This window comes from Typha latifolia, chromosome 8, assembly GCF_019914945.1.
Source record: "Typha latifolia isolate L0001 chromosome 8, TyphaL0001v2, whole genome shotgun sequence".
NCBI classification, from domain to species: domain Eukaryota; kingdom Viridiplantae; phylum Streptophyta; class Magnoliopsida; order Poales; family Typhaceae; genus Typha; species Typha latifolia.
This window is the reverse complement of record NC_133093.1, coordinates 13,024,217-13,045,523: the sequence shown is the minus strand read 5'-3', so window position 1 is coordinate 13,045,523 and position 21,307 is coordinate 13,024,217. Positions and strand designations below refer to the sequence as shown.

Genomic DNA, 21,307 nt, shown 5'->3' with positions numbered 1-21,307 from the left:
TTAAATTAGATAATTTATATAAAATAAATTGTTAAGTAATTAAGTGATTCAATTATATGGATAAATAGAAAAGTATTTATTATTTTTTAATAACTCTAGACTATTCAACAATTCTTTGATCTTTGAGCAACTTATGATCATATAGCTTAGCTTATCAAAACAGAGCCTTTTTGATTAAAAAGTGGGTGAACCAAAAGGGTAAACAAGTTTATAAGTAGGGTCATTTTGGAAACAAGGCGGAACAACGGCCGTCCATCTTCTACCGATCAGGTACAGCGCACGTGTCCAGCAACTGGTGGATGGATAAATCGAACCGTTTAAAGGTGCCTCCCTTGCGATGCAAGGAAAGTATACTCTATCGTGAGGCAAAGCTAGGGTTTTAGGGATCTCGAACGTGGCACTCTTGTCTTCTCTTCTTCTTCGCATTTGGGAGCGCTGTGCGGTAGATCGGTCATTCTATGGCGCTCCAATTCCTTGAGTCCCAGCGGGAATCGCATCCGGAGCTCGCCGATTGGTACAACGCCCTCGCGGATCTCTACCAGAGGAAGCTATGGCACCAGCTCACCCTCAAGCTCGAGCAGTTCGTGGCCCTTGCTGTCGTTCAGGTCGGCCTCTTCTTCCTCCCCGATTTCGTCAAGATTTTTATCTATTCATGTCTAAATTGTCCTCTTTGTAGCGGTTTACTTGTTAGCCGTTGAGAAATTTTCGGTTTTTTGGCGCGTTTTATTTGGATCTCCTTGTTTTTTAGATGTAGACGGTGGGGTGTCTCTGGTCCATGCGAGAAATAGTCATCTAGAGCTCTAATTAGGTCGAGGCTGCAGATTTTGAGTGCAGTGAGAAAATAACAGGCGGCCGGCAGTGGGAAAACATTTAGTTAATGTTCTCGCAGAAAGTTTAAACCTAACGGCTTTCTTTTAGTGGAATCCACAAGAAATGGTTCCGTACTTTCACCTGGTGAAAATATTCGGATTTTACCTTTAGATCTTATGTAGAAAAGGAGAAATTCCACATGGACGTAGAGTGCTTCAGAGCCATCATTTTTATCTTTGTGAAAAGTTCTATTATCGTCTGGTCAAGTGGAGTGATCTGGCCATGTGCGAGCCTGCACATACCTGATATGACGAGAATTGATGCTAGATGGAGTAAAGTATTTGGAGTTCTGGACTGCATGAAATTTTATGCAAATGAATGTATCGAGTTTATTGCCTACATCAAAAAATTCATTTCAGTTCCTTGATGGATATTTAAGTATCACCTAGTGAGTAGGAATTTGAAAGATCATAAATGAATGATTGAAATCCAAGAAAGTAGTTTGGGGTAAAGATCAGATATTGGAGTAGAAATATAAGTGAGGAAGGGAGGAAGAGAAGGCATCATACCAAAACTATTGTGCTCTCCCTACACCGCAGCTCCCTTCTATCTCCGTGGGCAACCCCACTGCGTAGGTGTTTACCTTGCATCTGTATTCTATGCTAGAAATTTAGGATATTAATATTGCATTATGTAATCAAGTTTAATGTTAAACTTACCGAAGTGTTACTATATTGTTTTGGCTGCACATGGATGTGCTCTCCTTTTTTCTTGGGCATTACTGCCTGTGATTATGTTGGAGAGTCTTTTTATGTAAATGCTATTTTCCTTTCAGGCTGGCGATGCCCTCATCCAATTATATAATAATTTCATCTCAGACTTCGAGACAAAGATCAATCTACTGAAGCTTGCTCATTTTGCGGTGATAGTATCGCGTCAATATGCAGAAAAAGAAGCTGCAATTAGCTATCTTGAGGGTGTAGCTGGTAAGTTGCGTGATACACGGGAGATGCGGATTGAGGAGCCTATTCTATATGTGAAGATGCAAATAGCAGCCTTTAATCTTGAGAAAGGAAATCAGAAGGAGTGTAAGAAATTGTTGGATGAAGGGAAAACCACTCTAGATGGCATGACTGATGTTGATCCTTCAGTTCATGCTAGCTACTATTGGATATCCTCTCAGTATTATAAGTCTCGGCAAGATTTTGCTGAGTTTTACAAGAGTGCTCTTCTTTATCTTGCATACACGACGGTGGACTCAATTTCTGAGTCATTCAAGCTGGTACACTGTTGATCTTCTCAACTATTTTATCTAGAAGCAGAATAAATGAACTGTCTCAGCTTGTGTATGATATGATTCACTTAATGCTGATCTATTAGGTTGTAACTTTAGTTTCATTCTTGCCCAAAAAAAATTATATACCTTTACCTTTAAGTAAATGCAACTGGTTTCCGTTGCAGATACTGTATCAATGCCAAAGGTTTTTCCTTTTGTCTAAATAATGCTTGACCAATTGTTTTTTTATATTTCACTAATCTATGTGGTGCTATCATGTTCCAGGACTTGGCATTTGACCTTTCTCTTGCTGCTTTGTTGGGTGACAATATCTATAACTTTGGGGAATTGCTAGCCCATCCAATTGTAAGTGGAAATTCTAGAGTGAGCACTTGATTTTTTTCAAAAGTACAAAAGTGTTGTTTTTCTGAAATTTATTAAGATCACGTTTTTAATAATTGGATACATACTATCTAGTTGATTAATGTTAGGTTAGATTGATAATACTTGTCTAAGAATCATTAGACATGATTGATCTTGATCTGATGTGCTGTTTTAAAATTTATTGATTTACTACCTGAGAAATTAAAGTCATCTTTCAGTTATGTGATTCATTATCAAGATGGCATAATAAATTAGTGTTCATGTCTCTCTATCTGGATTATTATTTTGATAGGAAGCTATAATCATCATCATTTGATGTGCTTGTTCAAACAAATGGTTTCAAGATTTTTTTTCCTTTGCAATTTGTCGCAATTTTTTCTGGTGAGGGCAATAACTTGAGGTATAACTTAGTTGCACTGGCTTGTACTATACCTGTACTGGATTTTCTGGATGGGATCTTTATTCTGCTAGACAAGTTTTATAACAACTTTTGAGTGCTCCGTCCAACTAATCCGACAAGTCAAGTATACTTGTGTGAAGCTAACTTTCATATTTTAGGTAGCAAGTCTTCAATTTTACTTTTTGGAAGGCTGATTTCATTTTTAAATGTTAAGTCTTTTAATGATATAATGTAGATCAATAGTCTTCTTGGAACAAAAGTGGAGTGGGTCTACCACATACTTCAAGCATTCAACAGTGGAAATCTTACTCGCTATCAAGAACTCTGTCAGGTGCACAATGCTGCTTTGACTGCACAGCCAGCTTTGGTGCAAAATGAGAGAAAGCTACTTGAAAAGATTAACATCCTTTGTTTGATGGAGATAATATTTAGGTAATATATCCGGCTACTTAGGCTGTATAAAATGTTATGATGTTATATTAATCATCTGATCTACTGTCCTGGTGTTCACTTATCTTACTTCCTGTATATACTCAACCAATGTTGCTTTTGATGTCGCCTTGCAGTCGGCCATCTGAAGATCGAACTATTCCTCTAAGTATTATAGCTGAACGAACTAAGCTGTCCATCGAAGATGTGGAATATCTTCTTATGAAGAGCCTCTCGGTAAGTTGAGATTAAAGTTTGCTATGAATTTTCTGGAAAGAAATTTCTGTCTAGTATTTATAATCACATCGTGGGCTAAGTTAGTTATATGGTTGGATGAGCAGAAGTTGATTCTGAATTCTTCTGTCCAAAGTAATTTGCGATTTCTAACTTGGTGGGATTACATGAGATTGTATTGAGGAGACAGTCAAATATATAAAGTTGCCATGTTAATGCGATGAAAGATAAGATGACGGGAACCACAAGACACTGAGATGAACTGAGTGGCCATACCTATAAAACTAATAAATTTCTAGGATAGAGGGAGTGGGACAATTGTTTCCGTTGAGCTTCACAAGAGGAAACCACTTGGGTTGGGAGGGGGAAAAGTCTGCATGACGTACATCTTTTTCTTAATTTCATTTACGTAGCTGCATTACTTAATTAAATAACAAACTGTTTGTGCGTGTTGTTATGCAAAGACTATGCATTGGCAACTTTTTCTTTAAAAATATTGATTAACTTTTCTAGTTACAAATTGAGGTGGAGATGTCTGATTCCAGAAATGGAAGAAGCTATTCAGGTTTGGAGTTTTCCCACATGACCAAACTGATTCTATGCCTTATCTCTCTTCTACAGGTTCATCTTATAGAAGGAATAATTGATCAAGTAGAAGGCACAGTTTATGTCTCCTGGGTGCAACCCAGGGTATTGGGTGTGCCACAAATCAAATCCTTGCGTGATCGGCTGGATACTTGGGTTGGAAAGGTGCGTTCGGCGTTGTTGTCGGTCGAAGCAGAGACACCTGATCTAGTGGCCACGTAATTCATTTTGGCTTGTCCTCTTTTACAAGATGGCGTCGGCAACGTTAGCAGAAAAAAAAATAGCACAATTAGGAACGACTGCAGCAGCTCTGCTTTGGGTCCTTATTGTCTATGACCTCAATTTTAGTGTTCAAAGGATGTAATTCTATGCAGGGAGGTCTATTTTCAAATTTTGAGCAAGTTTCAAAACCAAGAAGACACCAAGGACCCATTGTTTCATGGTAGAGAATGTTTAGAGTTTATTTCATCTGTTTGATTTAATGTATGTGGAACATGTAAGCAAGAAAATGCTTCTCGTTTTCTTCTGTTCGTATGTTCTGAGAATTGTAAGGAGCTCGAATTAGACTATTTGTAGTTCATTAAATTGGAGTAGTCGTTCTATTTTTCTCTTTCCCCCATGGTACGATGGACTTAATAATTTTTTCCATGGCACTCAATTGACAAGGCTCTGATGGTACTCGTCAATGAGTTAATAGTCTCTGATAAGCAGTGATTAATGTGGGTTAGCATTAGATGTGGAGATATATTTGTTCTGGTTTTATTTAAACAGTTAATCTCCAATTAATTATTACCATTCCATATGCGCTATGTTCTACGTCGGCACGATAAATCGCCTAAAGTTTCTATCGTAGGACCTCCGGCTTCTCTCGCTTCTAGGGTTCTGGGTTTTTGGGAGACTACAGCAAATACGTTTCGCTCCTCTTTTCCCCCTCTCCACTCAAACCCTTTTCCTTGGTTTGCAATGCTCTGTTTCCGATCTCATTCTGTAAATTTTGTTCCCAAAACTCCATCGCTGCCGCTCGCTTCTTCATCTCAGAAAAAATTGTCCTTTATTCTCGTTGTAAACCCTAGATGCTATGAGATGGAGGAAGTTGTTTACTTTCTCCTGGGACCGGACGCTCAATACGCTGAGAAACCCAAGTGCTAAATCCTTCGAAAAATTACAACTTTCTCTCTCGCCTGAAATTGTTGACTCCACCGTTTCAAACTGCGGATCGGATACCATTGCTCTGAGCTTTTTCCTGTGGTGCGCTCGTCAGCGGAATTACTTCCATGACTCCCGCTCCTTTGAACGGATGATCCCCATCGTCTGCCGGCTCACAAATCGCTTTGGGTCTGTTTCAGGGATCGTTTGTGACTTGGAGAGTGCCGGCTGTTCCATAAAGGCACAGACTTTCTTGGTTTTGCTTAGGATATATTGGCGCGGGAACTTGTACAGGTCTGCTCTCGAAGCATTCGATGAAATGGGTAGGCGGAATTTTGTGCCCAACACCTTTGCTCGGAATGTGATTCTTGATGTTCTGTTCAGGGTTGGTCATGTCGATGCAGCTATGAAGTTTCTTAGTGATACAGACCTCCCAAATTTTCTTACATACAACATAGCATTAAGTAACCTTTGCAAGTTAGGCGATTGGCTGAGAGTTCGATATATTTTCAGGGAAATGATAAAGAGAGGATTTCACCCAAATACTGGGTCTTTTACATCTATTCTTGATTGTTGTAGAAAAGTCGGTAGGTTTTCAGAGTTGCTGCAAGTGTTAGCTTTCATGATTGTATCCGGTAAGCAGCTCACGGTGATCATATGGACAATTTTGATTGACTGTCAATGTCAAATTGGGAGAGTTGATGCAGCTATTATATTGTTACAAAATATGGTATATTCTGGGTGTTCACCCACTGTTGTAACTTATACCTCTGTTATTAAGGGACTTTTTCGAGCTCAGAGGCAGGATAAGGTTGTTGGGCTATTGGATTGTATGCTATCTAGTAAGTGCACTCCTGACCTGATCCTTTTTAATGTTTTGATGGATTGCTTGTCTAAAGATAGAAGATATGACGATGCAATCAATGTTTTCTTTGGTCTATATGAAAGGAAACTACAGCCAGATTCCTTTACTCTATCTACTTTGATGTCTATATTATGCTCATCTGGAAATATGAGATTGCTTTCTAAGCTAGTTCCAAGGATCAATGCGCCTTTTGATCTTGTGGCTTGTAATTCCATACTGAATATTTTATGTAAGGCTGGTTTTCCATCTCATGCAGTAGGGTTTTACTTTGATATGGTTGAGAATGGAATCATCCCTGACAGCTATAGTTATGTTGGATTATTGAATGCTCTCTTCTGGTTGGGAAGAATCGACTGTGCAATTCATGTCTACCATGCTATTGTTGTGAATAATCCTAATTTGGATGCTTATGTTCATACGACAATTCTCAATGGATTGATTAAAAGAGGAAAATATTACGTGGCCATTAGGCTGTTCAGAAAAGCTGTTTCTGAGAATTATCGTCTTGATGTTGTGTGTTATACTATTGCTATACATGGGCTTTTTCTGGCTGGAATGTCTGAAGAGGCTTGCAATTTGTTTGACCAGATGAAACAGTTTGGTGTTGTTCCCAATACTTGTACATATAATGTGATGCTTCGTGGCCTTTGTAAGACTCGCGATATAGAGGCAGTCAAGCAATTACTAAAAGATATGGAATTTGCTGAAGTCGAGATGGACAGCTTCTCATTCAACACTATAGTTGTTTTGTTGATTAAATTGCATCGTGTTAGTTCAGCTTCCCTTTTGTTCAAGAAAATGCTTGAACTGGGAATAAAACCTAATGCAGACACTTACTCATTGCTTTCTCGAGATCTCGGCATCTTCTTCATTGAAAATTTTGATTTGTATCCACAACGGACATATCATTTTAAGGAGGAAAATATTGTCAAAACTTCTGGTTCTGATTCATCCGATGATTTCCTCCTGTGCACCAGTAATTAGGCAATTTTCTATATTGTTGGTAAAAGAAATCCATTAACCTTACACTTTTATATCGGTAATTTGGATCTTGGTCGATGGATGCTGGATGAAATTGCTCATGTTATGCTGCTATTGTTTTGCAGCCAGAGAGCTATCCGGAGGTATAATTCTGATACCTTCTCTTGTCCTGCTTTTGGTTCTACCCCATATAGAATAAAACATCATTTTTCAACATTAACAATTTGATACTTGTTTCTTCTATGACTGTATTTCATGCTAATTTTTTTTACCTGCGTGCTTGTGACTGTTGTAACCAACACTTGTGTTTGATTTACTATGGAAATATGCCTTCATAATAATATATATGCTGCATTTGCTGCTACTTTACCTGCTGTTCTATTAACATTTGTACTCGTCATTATTTGGTATTTTCTATTTTAGTACTCAGTGGTAATTTGTAAATGCATGAGATCATTGAGATATAAAGCTAGATGTCAGTTTAAACATGGTGTTAGTGTGTAAATTACCTATAAAGGCATGTTAAGCAGAGAATATCTTGCTTTTCATTCATGCAAAATTGAAACAAACTTTACTTGATTTCACATGTCAATTTTCATGTTGTTAATATTCATCTCCTCCTTTTAATTTCATTGCCTTACTCTGTTCAAGAGTGTTTGTTTTCAATTTGTTAATTGTGCAGACTATTATAAATAGCTTTGCAGTATTTTCGAGAAGGAAAAGGAGGGATAAAGTCTTGGGTAAAATCTGTTTCAGTTAATTCCTGATGTGAACTATTTTTTTGTTTGGATATTTTGATGTTATATGAGGCCGTCATGATATTATTTTAGATCATATTGTGATTTAGAAGAATGATTGATTTCATAATTGTCAGTATGCAGTGAATAAGTGTTGTCCATATATCCTTGAACTGCATGGATGGCTAAACTTAGTTCCCTTTTTCTTTAACAGGTTCCCGACTGAAATTTTCCGGGACTCTGTAAACATGGTTCAGCCCGTTGAGAATTAGCAGCATGTTGCAATAATTTTTGGTTAGCTGCACCCATGAATGCTATGCAGGTTTGAACATACGCTCACATAAGTTTGTGTTGGGAAATTAGCAGAAAATATGTATACTTTCGCAAGCACTTGGCACCGATTCTTTTGACGTACATGAAAAAATTCCTTCAATTTCTTTCCAGAAATCTGCTCAAGATTTGAGGAAGTTTGTGATCCCAAAGGCTTTTGAAATATTTGTGATGCTACTCGATCTAACTTCCTGGAGGAAGTGTGATGGAATTTTGAAGCTAACAGTCAAAATTGCATGGGTGTGTAATTCCACGCACGAAAGTTTGAAGCTGCTGAGGAAAGTTCCAGCCCCTTTTGTTGATTAAGCCGGAGGTTCCCATCTCAATGAAGAAGCTGTTGAAGATACGGGAGCTGGTTGAGTTATTGTTGTTTTCTCAGAATAATTTTGCTGCCGTTGTGACACCAAAATTGGTGGAATTCAGAGTGGCGAAGAGCATGTATCATCTCTGTGGGAATTTTTTAATGCCTTAGAATTTTAACTCCTTTAGGTGGGTTCCATTTTTTTTTTCTTTGAAAGAAAAAACTCTTATATTTATTCGAAAGTGTGGCTTAGAGCAAATGAGCAATGATTAGATGCAAACCATTTAATTATTGGAAATAATTTTCATCCTTTGTAAATTAAGGGGTATATAAGATAATTTGCATTGATCCTTTTTTTTTCATTAAAAATGGGACCAACTAAGAGAAATAAAAAAATGGGGCTTTATTTGTAATATAGTCTAGATATAAGGCGTTATTTGTAAATTTCTCTTATTTTCTATTCTTTCTCGTTCAACTACCTTCTTCAGCCCGGCCCATACCTTGGTTCAAAACTGGCCTGGCTCAGCCCATGAGCAACCGAGTAGCCCAACCCGATAGCAGACTTCGGATCGGATGTCCAGACCCGGTATACTTCTATTTGATCCGATACCGAGCTATTATTTCGTTGTTCGGTTTTCCCCAACACTAGGCGGCGTAGAAAGCAGGCGTTTTTCTTTTCCGTTCCGTTTTTTGGCTTCGTCTACCTCGCTGCGCTCGCATCAGCTAGGGTTTGTAAGGTTCCTTCTATTCTCCTATTATTTCCTTTCTTTAGGGTTCCTATACGTACGATATGTTAATCTCGTCTTCGAATAAAACTAATTTTTCCATTTTAAGTTCTTCTATTCACTTTTTCGTTGGTATTTTCTTCTGATTTTTGTTTTCCCTAACATCTTTTTCGCAGGAAGAGTGGAGGAGGTTTTTGTATTCACCTGCTTCTCTCAAAGTTATTAAAAAGATCAAAGAGAAAAGAAAAGATGGTTGTTGGGCTGATAAATGCTAACCCTGTGGTGTATGAGAAGAAAGAACGACGCGTTCGGAGTGTACAAACTGTTACGGATGAATATGCGGAAGAGCTAATAGATCAGCAAGAAATTTTTGATATCCTTTTATTACATAAATTTCATTTCTTTACATGCTCTAACTTTCCTTTTCATTTCTTTTTCTTATTTCAAGAGTTATTTTCACACTAGATATCGTCAATTATCTGTCTTGAGTATGTGGGCTGGTTGATATAACTATGTTAATACTGGAAGAAGAAATATTTTTCTGAGAGGCCTTTGATTGAAGTTATTTTTTGGCATATCGGCTAGATGAAGAACTATCTCTCTGGTCTAAATATGCCCTCTACTAGATTGTCTTTCGTCTGATTTGGTGGGTTTATGTGGAATTATTAGTTTACTTACTATCATCTTTAGACCAGTTTCTCCTCTTTCTGGAATGATTATAACAACTCTCCATTGATAATGCTTTGCATTTTAAAAATAAGCAACGTTTATGTGTTCTGTTTTCTTTGTTAGGACTAGCTACTATTGCAAAATAGTTGTGCTCTTTATTTGACCACATTCCGGTAAATATTGTTGTTCGATATGGTAAAACAAAAAAGAGTTTAAAATGACAAAGATGAATGAGGTAGTAATGTGAATATGTAATAGATGTACAGTAACTTAGGGAGAATGGTTTTTGGGGTATAATCAAGCTGGTTTATGACTTGCTAACCGTGTCATGATTGTGGGAGAGTTTTAGGTCTGAGAATGTTCAACAACAATTTTGATCAAGTTTATGGTACAACATCAGTCCAAATATTGTTCTTGAGGTCATATTCTCTTTCTCATTGATGAAGTTGCTTGCCACATTATATAATGACTTCATCTTCTTCAAAATTATGTGATGTTTTTTTATTCCTTAATATTCATAAATCATATTAGAGATATAAAGGACCCAGAACACCCATATTCACTGGAAGAGTTGAAGGTGGTGACAGAAGATTCTATTGAACTCAACAACAAGCAGAGTCATGTTAGGTACGTAAACATCCTACTATTTTTTAATAGAGCTTCTGTGACATCTTGTAATATGGTGCAGTAATGCCATGCTTGACCACTATCTTAATTTCATGTAGGGTCATTTTTACTCCAACAGTGGAGCACTGCAGTATGGCAACTGTTATTGGACTTTGCATACGTGTAAAACTATTGCGCAGTCTTCCCTCTCGTTACAAGGTAGGCTGAGCAGGAGTATGTATATATATTCTATTATCTCAAATTTTGTCGAAATCATATGTAACCACTTGTAACAATAGAAGCTAGCAAGTTGCAGAACTCTTATGAGTACAAGCTAGAAAGTATGATTTCATGTATTTCCATGACATGAATATTGATTAGCTACAGCAGACGAACAACGACCATTAATGCTTCTCTCTGGTGGGTGAAATAATTTCATATACTATACTTGGATGAGCTAGTCTTCAAGCTGCAATGGAGGGCTTTGAAACTATAAAGCTAGACTCTTTGCGGGACAAGTTATTTGATGAGTTTCTTTTTTGTCTATCATTTCAAATATTAACAATCTGTTCTCCTCTATTGCAAATTGATTTTGGAAGGTAGGGGACTGTATCTTTTATGGGTCCTTATTTAATTCTGTACTTCTGCATATAGCTGTTGTGATGTTGTCAGATGAGATTTGACTGTGGAAAGCATTGTATTTATCTTGTTCCAGCTTTGATGTTTTTAAGTATAGCAATATATGAAGTTTACCTTGTTATCATCTGGTGTGTGACCAGAGTATGCACATGTCTGTCTCTTCATGAATTGATATTAGGATTACATAGATCTCCCTGGTAAAAGGTTGTGGAGTATCTATCAGTGAAATTAGTATGTAAAAGAGGTCATAGATATGACAATGTTGTGAAACCAGTAGTAAGTCTCTTATAAACTCTTGAGCAATTGATTCGTCGTCTTAGCTTCATCATTACATTTTAATGATGGATTGTGATATTTTATCCTTCATCTATAAAGTATCTTTTTCTTTGCACTTAAGTGGCTTCCAACCATCACTTATACTGTAGCTACGTGGATCGAGTAGTTTTTTCTTTCTAATCCCCTCTCCATTTTCTGTAGGTGGATATCAAAGTGGCACCTGGGACACATGCAACTGAAGCTGCCGGTATTGTCTCATTTCGTTTTTTTACTGCCGTAATACCAATTCCAGCCTTTTCTTATATAAAGTTCTAAAATCTTTCCATTCCGCTCTTGCAGTCAATAAGCAATTAAATGACAAGGAACGTGTTGCAGCAGCTTTGGAAAATCCCAATCTGTTGGAAATGGTCGAGGAGTGCTTATCACCCACGTTCGATTGATGCTTTTCTCTATCAGATTGCAGCGGATCATGGGCTTTTCCCAGTATAGCACAAGGTTGTGTAAGAATGGTTTTCCACTTTGCTCGACCCTAGCTTTAGGTGCAGCCATTTGTTATCCTTGGCCTTTTGTCATTTGAAAATAGTTACACTACAGGTATTGCGTTTGTTTTGGAACTTACAGTAGAAAGATGTAGAAATTAGTAAATCGATGCGGAAGCAAATATCGCCACAGTTGTTGTACAATGGCAGCTGTTGATTTCTGTGGACGGGTGCATTTCATGATGATTAAATGAATAAATATAGCCAGAGTTGTTGTATCTATCTGATCATAACTGTGATGATCACTTTGCTTTATGTTTTATTCAGAAATCATTGTTGCGGAAGTATTGGCACGATAAGAAGCATTATGAATATGATCGCCTTTCTTAGACACAGCGTTTGTTTGATCTCTAAACAATCCAAATACAAATTTGTTACAACAAAGATCTAAAGGAGAAAAATTGGGAAGCATACCCCTCAAAGGGTGACAAAAGCTACAGAGCGACTCCTAGTAAAGAAGCAGAGGAAGGTTTTGAGAAAGAACCCAACTTACTCATGCATCAATGAGATACAATTTGGTAGTAGTATATATTTCATCAGGCATGAGGGATATGGAAAGGAATCAAGGGAATGTGAAGGAGCCACCAATCTGCGATGCCGCATTCGCGGAAGGAGGCTTGATTGCAACCCATAGCAGCGATATAGTGATGGCCACCAGCCCCGACCAGACGTAGACAATGGTGGGCGTCCTCCCTCTCCTCCCCATGAGACCTTTTGCAAAGGGATAGAGATGAGCCAACACCCAGAAGCTAAAGAAAACGCCACCCAAGAGCTTGCTCCACTGAGGTATGGTGCTGTATATAGTCCGGCTGAACCCGACGGCGATGGCGATCAGATTGATCATGATGATGGTCAGCGGCGGTATCATCAGCGAAGTCCATTTCACGACGTACAGTTCGGCGAACTCGTCGTCGACGTCGTCTCCCAAGGACTTGGATGTGAGCGTGAATGAGATCTCAATGCCGGCTATCACTTTAAGCAGCCCTTGCACCACGGCGGCGAGGTGGGCGCTGGTGCCGCCGATGAGCCAGAACTGCTCGTTTCGCCACCATTCTTCGAGCTCGATGCCCGACCACTTGATCTCGAGCACGGCGAGCAGCATGAGCGTGACGGTGATGAGGAGGAGGTAGGTGAGGAAGGTGACGTTGAGCGTTTGGACGATGAACTGGCCGGAGAAGAGCGAGAGGGCCGGGAGGAAGCAATAGACGATGAGGAAGATGGAGGTGAAGGGGTAGATGCCGACGTTGAGGTAGGCGATGCGCTGCAGGATCTTCATCTTGGAGCTGGCCAGCAGCGCATTGTTCCGCGAGAAGAAGATCTCGACGGAGCCGGTGGCCCACCGGAGAACCTGGTGCAGCCGGTCGGTGAGGTTAATTGGCGCCGTTCCACGGAAGGCGTCGCGTTGGGTGACGCAGTAGACGGACTTCCAACCCCGGTTGTGCATCCGGTAGCCGGTGACCACGTCCTCTGTTACGGAGCCATAGATCCACCCCACTCTCTGCCCCCACTCCGTCTTCTCTTCGTACCAGCAAGATATCACACTGATCGCCTCCGCTACTATGGATGCATCCAGAATCTCTCTCGGGATGGTCAACGCACCCGGCGGCCTACCGTTCTTCACCGACGGGTGATCGGCGAGAGGCCGCCCCTGGAACTCGGCGACGGGGATCGAATCAATCAAGAAGCTCGAATTGCCAAATTTTTTCGGAAATGTTGCCAAATTCATGTCGTCTTCGTCGAAGTCGCCCATGCGAAGCGCGCGGGTCTCCTCCGAGTCGGCGGCGGCAGCGGCGGAGGACTTGTTGCGGCGGCGGGGCAAGCAGCAGCTGCAGCATCCCGGGGAGTGGTCTTTTGCGCGAGGAGGGTCGAAGCCGTAGAGCGCGACGCGGCGGAAGAGGCAACCCGTGCCGACGTAGACGGGGCCCATGAGTCCGTCGAGGGCGCGCATGTTGACGTCGAAGAAGACAGTGTTGTGGTTGGCGTAGCGGTCGGAGGGGTCGATGCCTTCGAACCGCTGCGGGAACTGAACGTAGCAGAGGCGGTCGCCGCCGCGGTCCATCATGAAGCACATCCCCTCGCGGAGAGCCTGAGAATTGTAGATATAGTGATCGCAATCGAGGTTAAGCATGAAGGGTCCGTTCGACATGATCGCGGAAGCTCGGACGAGCGCGTTCATGGCGCCGGCCTTCTTGTTGTGGTCGTATCCCGGGCGCTTCTCACGTGACATGTAGACCAACATCGGCAGCCGGACATCGACGTCCTTGAAGTCGATCGGCGACTTCTCGCTGCCGTTGCCGTACATTGGCATGTCGCTCGGCGGCTTCAGCATCACCTGGATTATCCCGGCGTGGTCACCGCGGGCGTGGTCCGGCGACGGCTGCAGCCACGTGCCGGGCCAGTGCGTGCCGTCGGCCATCCACGTGGCCTTGGGTATCTTCACCGGCTCTAACGGCTCGTCTCCGCTCTTCTCCCGCTGCTTGTTCATCGCCTGGATCTCCTCGCGAGCGTGGTAGGCGTCGGACCGGCGGCGGATGGAATCCGGCAGGCTGTTAATCCTAACCTTGAACTCGTCGAACTCACGTTTGACCCTCCTCCGGTCCTTGACGAAGTCGGCCTTCACCTTGTTCTTGTAAGGATCCCTCTTCAAGCTGAAGTAGCTGTCGGGGTTCCTCGGCTCGATGTCGTGCTTCCGGCAGAAGGGGATCCACAAGTTCGCGAAGCTCGCCGCCTCCGCCATGGCCTCGAATGTGAGGAGCGCGCCGCCGTCGTCGGAGACGTAGCAGGCGAGCTTCTCGACGGGGTAGTCCGCGGCGAGGATGGAGAGGATGGTGTTGGCGGTGACCAAGACGGGTTCTTTCTCGGGGTCAGCCGTGGAGACGAAGACGTCGACGCCGGGGAGGTCGGATTTGCCGGTGGGATTGTTGGGCCGCGGCGTCTCGAACTTCTCCTTGAGGACGGAGAGGTCGGTAGCGCGGTTAACGGGGCAGAGCTTGGGGAGCTGGTCGAGCAGCCATGAGAAGGCGAACCAGAGCTCGCAGACGATGGACATCCCCCATAGCCAGACCGCGTCCTCGTTCTTATGCTTGATTCGCCATGTCAGGAAGAGACCCAATGCAACCATGCGGACGAGGACGAGGAGCCTGTGGACAAATCAACAAGAAGAGAATAAAGAGGAATCTTTTCATCTTAATGGTGTGAATCACCACACACACACACACACACACACACACACACACACACACCTGTATGGACTTATGACGGCCGCCGGAATCTTAAGCTTTCGAGTTAGTGGCCTCCATGGCTTGTTCATCAACTCCTTGGGCCCATGCCCACCTCCGCCACTCCCATCATCATCATCTCCATTAATCTCATCAGGCCATATCGCATTCCCATACCCATAGGTCCCCTTCGTCTCAAACAGCCACCTGTTGTGATCGAAATCCCCCGTCTCGCTCCGGCTCATTGTCGACTGTTTCACCAGCGACAGCCTTCTCTCCATCTTCCCTGGGCCTGACGAAGGGGGCGGCGGCAGAGACAAAGCACGCGCCGCCTCATTGTTAGAGTTTGCGACCACCTCGTCCCACTCGGTCATCTTGTAGGGCTCCTTACACCCAGGGCAGAGGCCACCGCCGCTCTTGACTGCGTCCAGGAAGCATTCGACGCAAACCTTGAGGTCGCAGTCACAGGGGACGATGTCAATTCCTCGGCTGTTGCGGGGAACCTATTAGAATTTAAAATGATCAAAACATATCATTCTCTATCGTCGATTCCAAGATTTTAAAATCAATGTAGAATTAAGATTTTTTAGAGAAGAGAAGATGGTGAGTTAACACGACCTTGTTATCGCAGCCATGGACGGCGCAAGTGATGGCATTGGAGCCGGAGTTGGACATCTGTACGTGGCCGGGGCCGGGGTCGAGCACCTTGTCCATGAGGTGTGCGCGGGTGACGGCATTGAATCCGCCGGTGAAGAGGGAGTTGGAGACGTAGTGCTCTTCCACCTTGGCGGTGATGGAAGACGAGTCCATAGGCTCGTCCATGGGTTGGTTGTCGGGGGTCATGGGGATGTGGACGTGGTAGTCTTGGAAGTCCACGCTGCTGATCTCGCTGTCAAGGTCGTCGCGGGAGTAGCTGATGAAGCGACCGGAATCGGTGCGGCGGCCGAAGACCACCGTGGGAGGAGGCGGCGGCACAGTTGACTGCTTGCCGCCCCCCTGGTTTGACATGGATGGCATCCGGGATGGTTGCGTGTTCTTGAGGATGCCTTTGGAGGCCATGGCCTCTGCTTCTTATACTCTGCAACATTATTTGCAATCATAAAGGAAATGATCATTCGTTTTCTTCAACGACACCAAGTTGACATGGGTAATTCTTCATGAGCAAATATTTTTTTTTAATAAACACAAGATGTATGAAAGGAAATCATTCTGGTAAATGCCTTACCACAGGGGCAGAGGTGATAATTAATATAAAAGATGCAAACTTTTTCGGGTAAATAAGCAAGAAAACGGAGCAAATTGTGATCTTTTCCTGATTCAAAGACGAAGCAAATCTAGTAAAAGTCTCACTTCACGGACAGCGGAAGGCGGAATCTGAACTGGGTATTCTTCAAATCAGAGCATGGCCTTCTAAGCTGATGTGAATTATATAGAAATCCAGAAGCAGAGGCTTACCGAGTAGCTGTAGTTGATATTGAGAGAAATGAGAGAAACCAAAAAAATGGATTCACTCTCTCTTCTCCATCTCTTTGTTTCCGTCCCTGAAGCGTTCAAAGCCTAGCTGGAGTTAATGGCGAAAAACTGGAGCTGGAAGACTCAAGGCAAGAGAGACCAATCGTGTTCTTGAGGGCTTGCTTAGATAGCTATAGCAAAGCAACAGAAACGTCTCCAAATTCCAACCTTTCTTAGGCTAAGTAAGAGAACTCTATTGCCATTGCCATTGCTAAGCGAAGCTTCGGAGGGGAGACGAAGAGGCTTCCAAGATGCGAAGAAAGGAAGGCAGAGAGGGGCGGGGAGTATATAGGGAACCGCCACGTGGCATGAAAGAGGGGAGATGACGTGGGAACAATGTGAACTGTGGGTCCACGGCGCGGGTTAGTAATCGGCTTAGTATGCCGAGGTTATCCCTGGAGTTGATCTTAAATTACGGGATTGCCTCGATGGCTTGATCGTTTTAACGGTTAAATCTTAGTCATTAAGAAGCTGCTTTTGGATTTATATCCACCTCATCTCAACCTGGCACCGATAAGGTATGGGATCCGCATTGTTAATGATGACTCATAAATTTAAGGTTATGTAAAACATGAGATTGAGTCAAATTTGTGTTACTGGTGGTACTATGAACCTGTGACTAGATGAAAGTTTAATAATATAAAAAAATCAAATGCATCATACTCTGTAAACTAAAAATTTGAAATAATATGATGACTTGGATGATGCACTCAATGAGATTATATATTTGTTCACAGTGATTTATTAATGAGTCTCTTGTAAGTAAAATGACTACTAGAGTTAACGACGCTGTTTTAATTTACCTCTTCTCTCTAAGAGAGCTTCGATGGCAACCTCGTAATATTCTAGGAAAGCTAAGGTCCTAAAGCTCGTTCGACCGCGTGAGCGATGTGAGATTTATGTAGGGTCCACCGACATGTCAACTTGCCATGTGGCGAGGGAGTCGTGCTGACAAGTATGCAGCACGCACGAATTAAGCAGTGGTCGGGATCACGACGGAGAGTATTGTGGAGTAATGCCTCTCATGACTTTGGGCTGCCAAACTACCCAACATTTGGTTATGTTTCTCTTTTAAAACTATTACCACTAACTAATTCAGCTCTATATTATTATACGTGCTATTTAGTTTGACAACAAATACATTTGTATTAGGAGAGCAGTGTTTAGTTTTGGAATTTGGGGAGATGAAATGGCCATTAAATGTTTCTGCAATCTTAGGTTAATTTTACTTTGGAGGCTAATGTTATAGTGTAATTTTTTTTAATCATATTTAATTAGCCTAAAAGTCGAATATGAATATCCCTATTAAAGACAAAATTATTCAATTCTCTATAATTTTCTCACTAACGGCAATTTTTAAATTTGCGTGGAATATGATGATAAAAAATAACTGTTACACTTTAGTAAATTAAATATTTGATTATATAATTGAGCAAACCACGAGAAGAATAAAATGTAATTTCCTATATAGGAACCACTGATCCAATAGGCAATAGTATTTTTTTTTTTTTTTGACAAACAAAGAGCTGAGACCAGCTATGTATTAATGGACGGTCGAGGCGTTGCCGCGTCGACAAGTAACAGATTACACAGCTCAGATGGAACCTGGGTTAGCCGTTCGGCGTAGCGAAGCCCGAGGCCTCCTCGCCTTCGCCGCCGCCTGATCCGCCACCGCATTGGCTTCCCTCCCTACGTGAGCAAGCCGGACTTCCACGAATTCTTTCGCTAGCTCCGCGCAGTCCTGCGCCAGATTGCGGACTCGCCATGGACAGTGGTCCACCTGCTGCATGCATCTGATGGCCTCCGAGCTGTCCGATTCTATCACCAACCGGCTTTCTCTGCTCGCCACCTGCAGGGCCATTCTGATAGCCCAGAGCTCGGTTTGCAATGCCGAGACGCTCGGGCACGGCTCCCATGCCGCTTGGACTAGCTCACCTTCAGCATTTCGGAGGATTGTCGCTGCACCTCCTTGGTATGCGCCTGGCTTGAACGAACCATCTGTGTTGGCTTTTGTCCAACCCGAGTCCGGAGGTTCCCACCGCTTCCTCCTCATCCTTGTATTCCCATGCCTCTCTTCTGACTTGGGCCCATACTCCTCCGCCATCGCGACGGCAGATCGGACCACTGCTAGCTCCGCCCTCCTCTGCCGGCCAAAGGCCACTTCGTTTCTACTTTTCCATAAAGCCCACAGCGTGCAGGCTATCTTCCCTTTGATCCGGCGATCATTCTCTTTGGTTGTACACCACTCTCTCGTGATCCAGTCTTGGTCTATCAACGCCGCCTCCACCCCTTCTCTGGACCGCAGAAGCTCCCACACCACTTGACTGTATCTACACGTAAACATGAGGTGGTCCGTCGTTTCCGGAAACAACCCACACATTGCGCATCGTTCCTCGGCACCCACATGGATATAGTGGAGGTAAGCCCTCGTTGGGAGACTGCGCCACAGCAGTTTCCAGCAGAAGACTCTGATCCGTGGGGCGACCGGAAGCCGCCAGAGGTTTCTCCAGCCTTCCCATCGTTGGTCACTCTGAGGAAGAAGAGAGTAGTATATGGCTTAAACCGAAGGGGTTCCCCTTGGGTGCGGCCACCAGATCCATCTGTCCTCACTGGTGGCGGCACCCATGGGGAATGTTGCTATTTTGTAAGCCATCTCAGCTCCGGCCTCCCTAGTTAGTCTCGCCGAGGACCATTGCCTACCGTTGGTGATATCCACCACACGCAGATTTTCTGCCATGACTGTATTCGCCCATTCCTTCGGCTGTCTGCACCACGGGATCTCGTGCAGCCAGGGGTCATAGGCGGCGCTCGTGTTCCGACCATTCCCTATCAGAACTCTGCAGCCCATTCTGAGCTGCCTGGCGGTTGTTGTTAGCGCCCTCCACATCCAGGATGGATTTTTGCTCTTCGGGATCAACCATGGGTGCAGCATCCCATACTTGGCCTGCATGATTCGATCCAAGGCGCGGCTCTCTGTTTAACATCTTGAACACCGGCTTGCCCGGATGCGCAGTTCGAGCCTCTTTTAGACGGCGGACTCCCGCCCGCCCCCCGCTCTTCGTCGTAGTCACCTGCTCCCAGTTCATCAGGTGAAGGCCGTGGCCATCGTTATTCTTCCACAGGAAGTTTCGAGCTTTTTTTGTTATCTCGTCCAGAACCCCGTCCGGCACCCACGTGCTTCCCAGCCAGTAAGCCGGGATCGCAAGCAGCGCGGCGTTGATCAGGGTTAGCTTGCCTGCTTGGGAAAGGAGCGACCCTTTCCAGCCCGCAAGCCGTCTGCCGATACGCTCCACCAGCTCCTGATGCTCCTTCACCTTCACTCTCCGGCCTGAGATAAGCACCCCTAGGTATTTGAATGGCATGCCTGCCACCTGCAAGCCTAGTTGGACGCTAAGCTGTCTGCCTTCATCGTCCCCGATCCCCGCTTAGCGATCGCCTCCGATTTCTTTGTAGTTTACCCTCTGGTTGGTGATGAGTTCATACCGGCTCAGGCTATCAAGAATGCTGCTGGCATTTGTCACAGAAGCTTCCGCCATGAGCAGCAGGTCATATGCATAGAGCAGGTGGGACAGATGCACATCTCCGACCCGATAGCCGCTCAGCAGGCCTCTGTCTACCTTCTCGCTAATGATCCTTGATAGGACTTGTGTAACGATGATGAAGAGGTAGGGAGATAGCGGATCTCCTTGTCTCAGGCCGCTCCGGGGCGTGATCCAATTCGTCGGACACCCGTTGATCAGCAAGGCGAACCTTGGGGACTCAATACACGCCTGCACCCAATTGCACCACCGCGGGGGGAAACCCATCCGCTGCAGCACGCCGGTCACCGCCTTCCAGCTAACTCGATCATACGCCTTCTCCATATCCATTTTGATTATCATAATAGGGTTTCCGCCCTTGTCGGTCACCATAGAGTGAGCCACCTCCTGAGCTGCCAGCGTGTTATCCTCGATACTTCGGCCTGCCACGAAAGCCGCCTGCTCCGGGCCGATGATGTTGGCCAGCATCTTCTTCAGGCGGCTTACCATGATCTTCGCTATTACTTTGTATATGACATTGCATAGTGCAATGGGTCTGAAGTCCGCCACCTTTATTGGTAGCTCCTTCTTCGGAATTAGGGTTATGAAGGTGTCACCCCAAGCTTGCAGCATTTTTGCATTGCTGAAAAAATGGCGTACTGCCTGGCAGAGGCCACCGCCCATGGTGTCCCAAGATCTTGTGTGTAGACTTCCGCTTGCATACCGTCCGGCTCGGAGCCTTTCCTCTCGGCGGCAGCTCCTGCATCGCCTTCTTGACCTCGTCCTCCGTCACTGGCAGCTCTAGGGCCACCGCTTCGTTGCTCGAGATTTCCGGTAGGGCGGGCCATTCCGCGCTCCTACCGTCAGGCACTTCCACCTCCGTCCACAGGCTTTGGTAGAAAGACGTAAAGGTTTGGTTCACTTCCTCCGGAGCCTGTACCCATCTGTCCTCGCCGTCCATGATGCCGAGAGATCGTGTTACGCTTTCTTCGGATTGATGCCGAGATATGAAAAAATTTGGTGTTTCGGTCCCCCGTCCTCTCCGTCCACCCGAGCCGAGATCTTTGCAACCATTTGATATTTAGCCGTGTACATTCGGGGCAATTTTGCGCTTGTATAGGCTTCTC

General features: G+C 43.9%; 5 protein-coding genes across 11 annotated transcripts; 3 read left to right on the top strand and 2 right to left on the bottom strand.

Moving 5' to 3' along the window:
- The first annotated feature begins 238 nt into the window (after positions 1-238).
- Positions 239-4,737, top strand: LOC140793440 (26S proteasome non-ATPase regulatory subunit 13 homolog B-like). Its single transcript, XM_073144918.1, has 6 exons — positions 239-605; positions 1,646-2,092; positions 2,372-2,452; positions 3,106-3,302; positions 3,437-3,536; positions 4,155-4,737. Exons 1-6 carry the CDS (start codon positions 459-461, stop codon positions 4,338-4,340), a joined length of 1,158 nt encoding a protein of 385 aa, XP_073001019.1. The 5' UTR covers positions 239-458; the 3' UTR covers positions 4,341-4,737.
- Positions 4,738-4,934: 197 nt separating this feature from the next.
- LOC140793656 (uncharacterized) lies at positions 4,935-8,796 on the top strand. Of its 2 annotated transcripts, XM_073145290.1 has the most exons (3): positions 4,935-7,253; positions 8,062-8,169; positions 8,292-8,796. In XM_073145290.1, exon 1 carries the CDS (start codon positions 5,197-5,199, stop codon positions 7,111-7,113), a length of 1,917 nt encoding a protein of 638 aa, XP_073001391.1. In that variant the 5' UTR covers positions 4,935-5,196; the 3' UTR covers positions 7,114-7,253; positions 8,062-8,169; positions 8,292-8,796. The 2 variants fall into 2 exon arrangements, with proteins under 2 accessions (XP_073001391.1, XP_073001390.1); XM_073145289.1 differs by having other exon boundaries at positions 8,062-8,796.
- A 303-nt stretch (positions 8,797-9,099) lies between these two features.
- LOC140793657 (protein AE7-like) lies at positions 9,100-16,281 on the top strand. 5 transcript variants are annotated; one of them, XR_012110000.1, is made up of 7 exons: positions 9,100-9,215; positions 9,380-9,578; positions 10,396-10,499; positions 10,598-10,697; positions 11,595-11,640; positions 11,733-11,888; positions 15,782-16,281. XR_012110000.1 is itself a non-coding variant. In XM_073145291.1 (6 exons), exons 2-6 carry the CDS (start codon positions 9,453-9,455, stop codon positions 11,831-11,833), a joined length of 477 nt encoding a protein of 158 aa, XP_073001392.1. In that variant the 5' UTR covers positions 9,100-9,215; positions 9,380-9,452; the 3' UTR covers positions 11,834-12,152. The 5 variants fall into 5 exon arrangements, 2 of the variants coding, with proteins under 2 accessions (XP_073001392.1, XP_073001393.1); XR_012109998.1 differs by lacking the exon at positions 15,782-16,281 and adding an exon at positions 12,200-15,122; XR_012109999.1 differs by lacking the exon at positions 15,782-16,281 and adding an exon at positions 11,988-12,152.
- LOC140793655 (cellulose synthase-like protein D1) lies at positions 12,236-16,775 on the bottom strand. 2 transcript variants are annotated; one of them, XM_073145287.1, is made up of 4 exons: positions 16,606-16,775; positions 15,769-16,228; positions 15,175-15,653; positions 12,236-15,072 (listed from the first exon to the last, which is right to left on the bottom strand). In XM_073145287.1, the coding sequence occupies exons 2-4, from the start codon at positions 16,207-16,209 to the stop codon at positions 12,495-12,497; spliced, it is 3,498 nt and encodes a 1,165-aa protein (XP_073001388.1). In that variant the 5' UTR covers positions 16,210-16,228; positions 16,606-16,775; the 3' UTR covers positions 12,236-12,494. The 2 variants fall into 2 exon arrangements, with proteins under 2 accessions (XP_073001388.1, XP_073001389.1); XM_073145288.1 differs by lacking the exon at positions 16,606-16,775 and having other exon boundaries at positions 15,769-16,422.
- Positions 16,776-18,256: 1,481 nt separating this feature from the next.
- LOC140794402 (uncharacterized) lies at positions 18,257-19,042 on the bottom strand. The gene has a single exon (XM_073146413.1). The coding sequence runs from the start codon at positions 19,040-19,042 to the stop codon at positions 18,257-18,259; it is 786 nt and encodes a 261-aa protein (XP_073002514.1).
- Positions 19,043-21,307: the final 2,265 nt, after the last annotated feature.

Excerpts from the sequence above, each read along its gene's own strand:
- LOC140793440 (XM_073144918.1), top strand. The coding sequence starts at position 459 with ATGGCGCTCCAATTCCTTGAGTCCCAGCGGGAATCGCATCCGGAGCTC. Across the intron at positions 2,453-3,105 it reads AATTGCTAGCCCATCCAATT|ATCAATAGTCTTCTTGGAAC; the intron begins GTAAGTGGAAAT and ends GATATAATGTAG. Across the intron at positions 3,303-3,436 it reads TTGATGGAGATAATATTTAG|TCGGCCATCTGAAGATCGAA; the intron begins GTAATATATCCG and ends GTCGCCTTGCAG.
- LOC140794402 (XM_073146413.1), bottom strand. The coding sequence starts at position 19,042 with ATGTGTGGGTTGTTTCCGGAAACGACGGACCACCTCATGTTTACGTGT.
- LOC140793656 (XM_073145290.1), top strand. The coding sequence starts at position 5,197 with ATGAGATGGAGGAAGTTGTTTACTTTCTCCTGGGACCGGACGCTCAAT.
- LOC140793655 (XM_073145287.1), bottom strand. The coding sequence starts at position 16,209 with ATGGCCTCCAAAGGCATCCTCAAGAACACGCAACCATCCCGGATGCCA. Across the intron at positions 15,654-15,768 it reads TCCATGGCTGCGATAACAAG|GTTCCCCGCAACAGCCGAGG; the intron begins GTCGTGTTAACT and ends AAATTCTAATAG. Across the intron at positions 15,073-15,174 it reads GCCGTCATAAGTCCATACAG|GCTCCTCGTCCTCGTCCGCA; the intron begins GTGTGTGTGTGT and ends ATTTGTCCACAG.
- LOC140793657 (XM_073145291.1), top strand. The coding sequence starts at position 9,453 with ATGGTTGTTGGGCTGATAAATGCTAACCCTGTGGTGTATGAGAAGAAA. Across the intron at positions 10,500-10,597 it reads AACAAGCAGAGTCATGTTAG|GGTCATTTTTACTCCAACAG; the intron begins GTACGTAAACAT and ends AATTTCATGTAG. Across the intron at positions 11,641-11,732 it reads ACATGCAACTGAAGCTGCCG|TCAATAAGCAATTAAATGAC; the intron begins GTATTGTCTCAT and ends CCGCTCTTGCAG.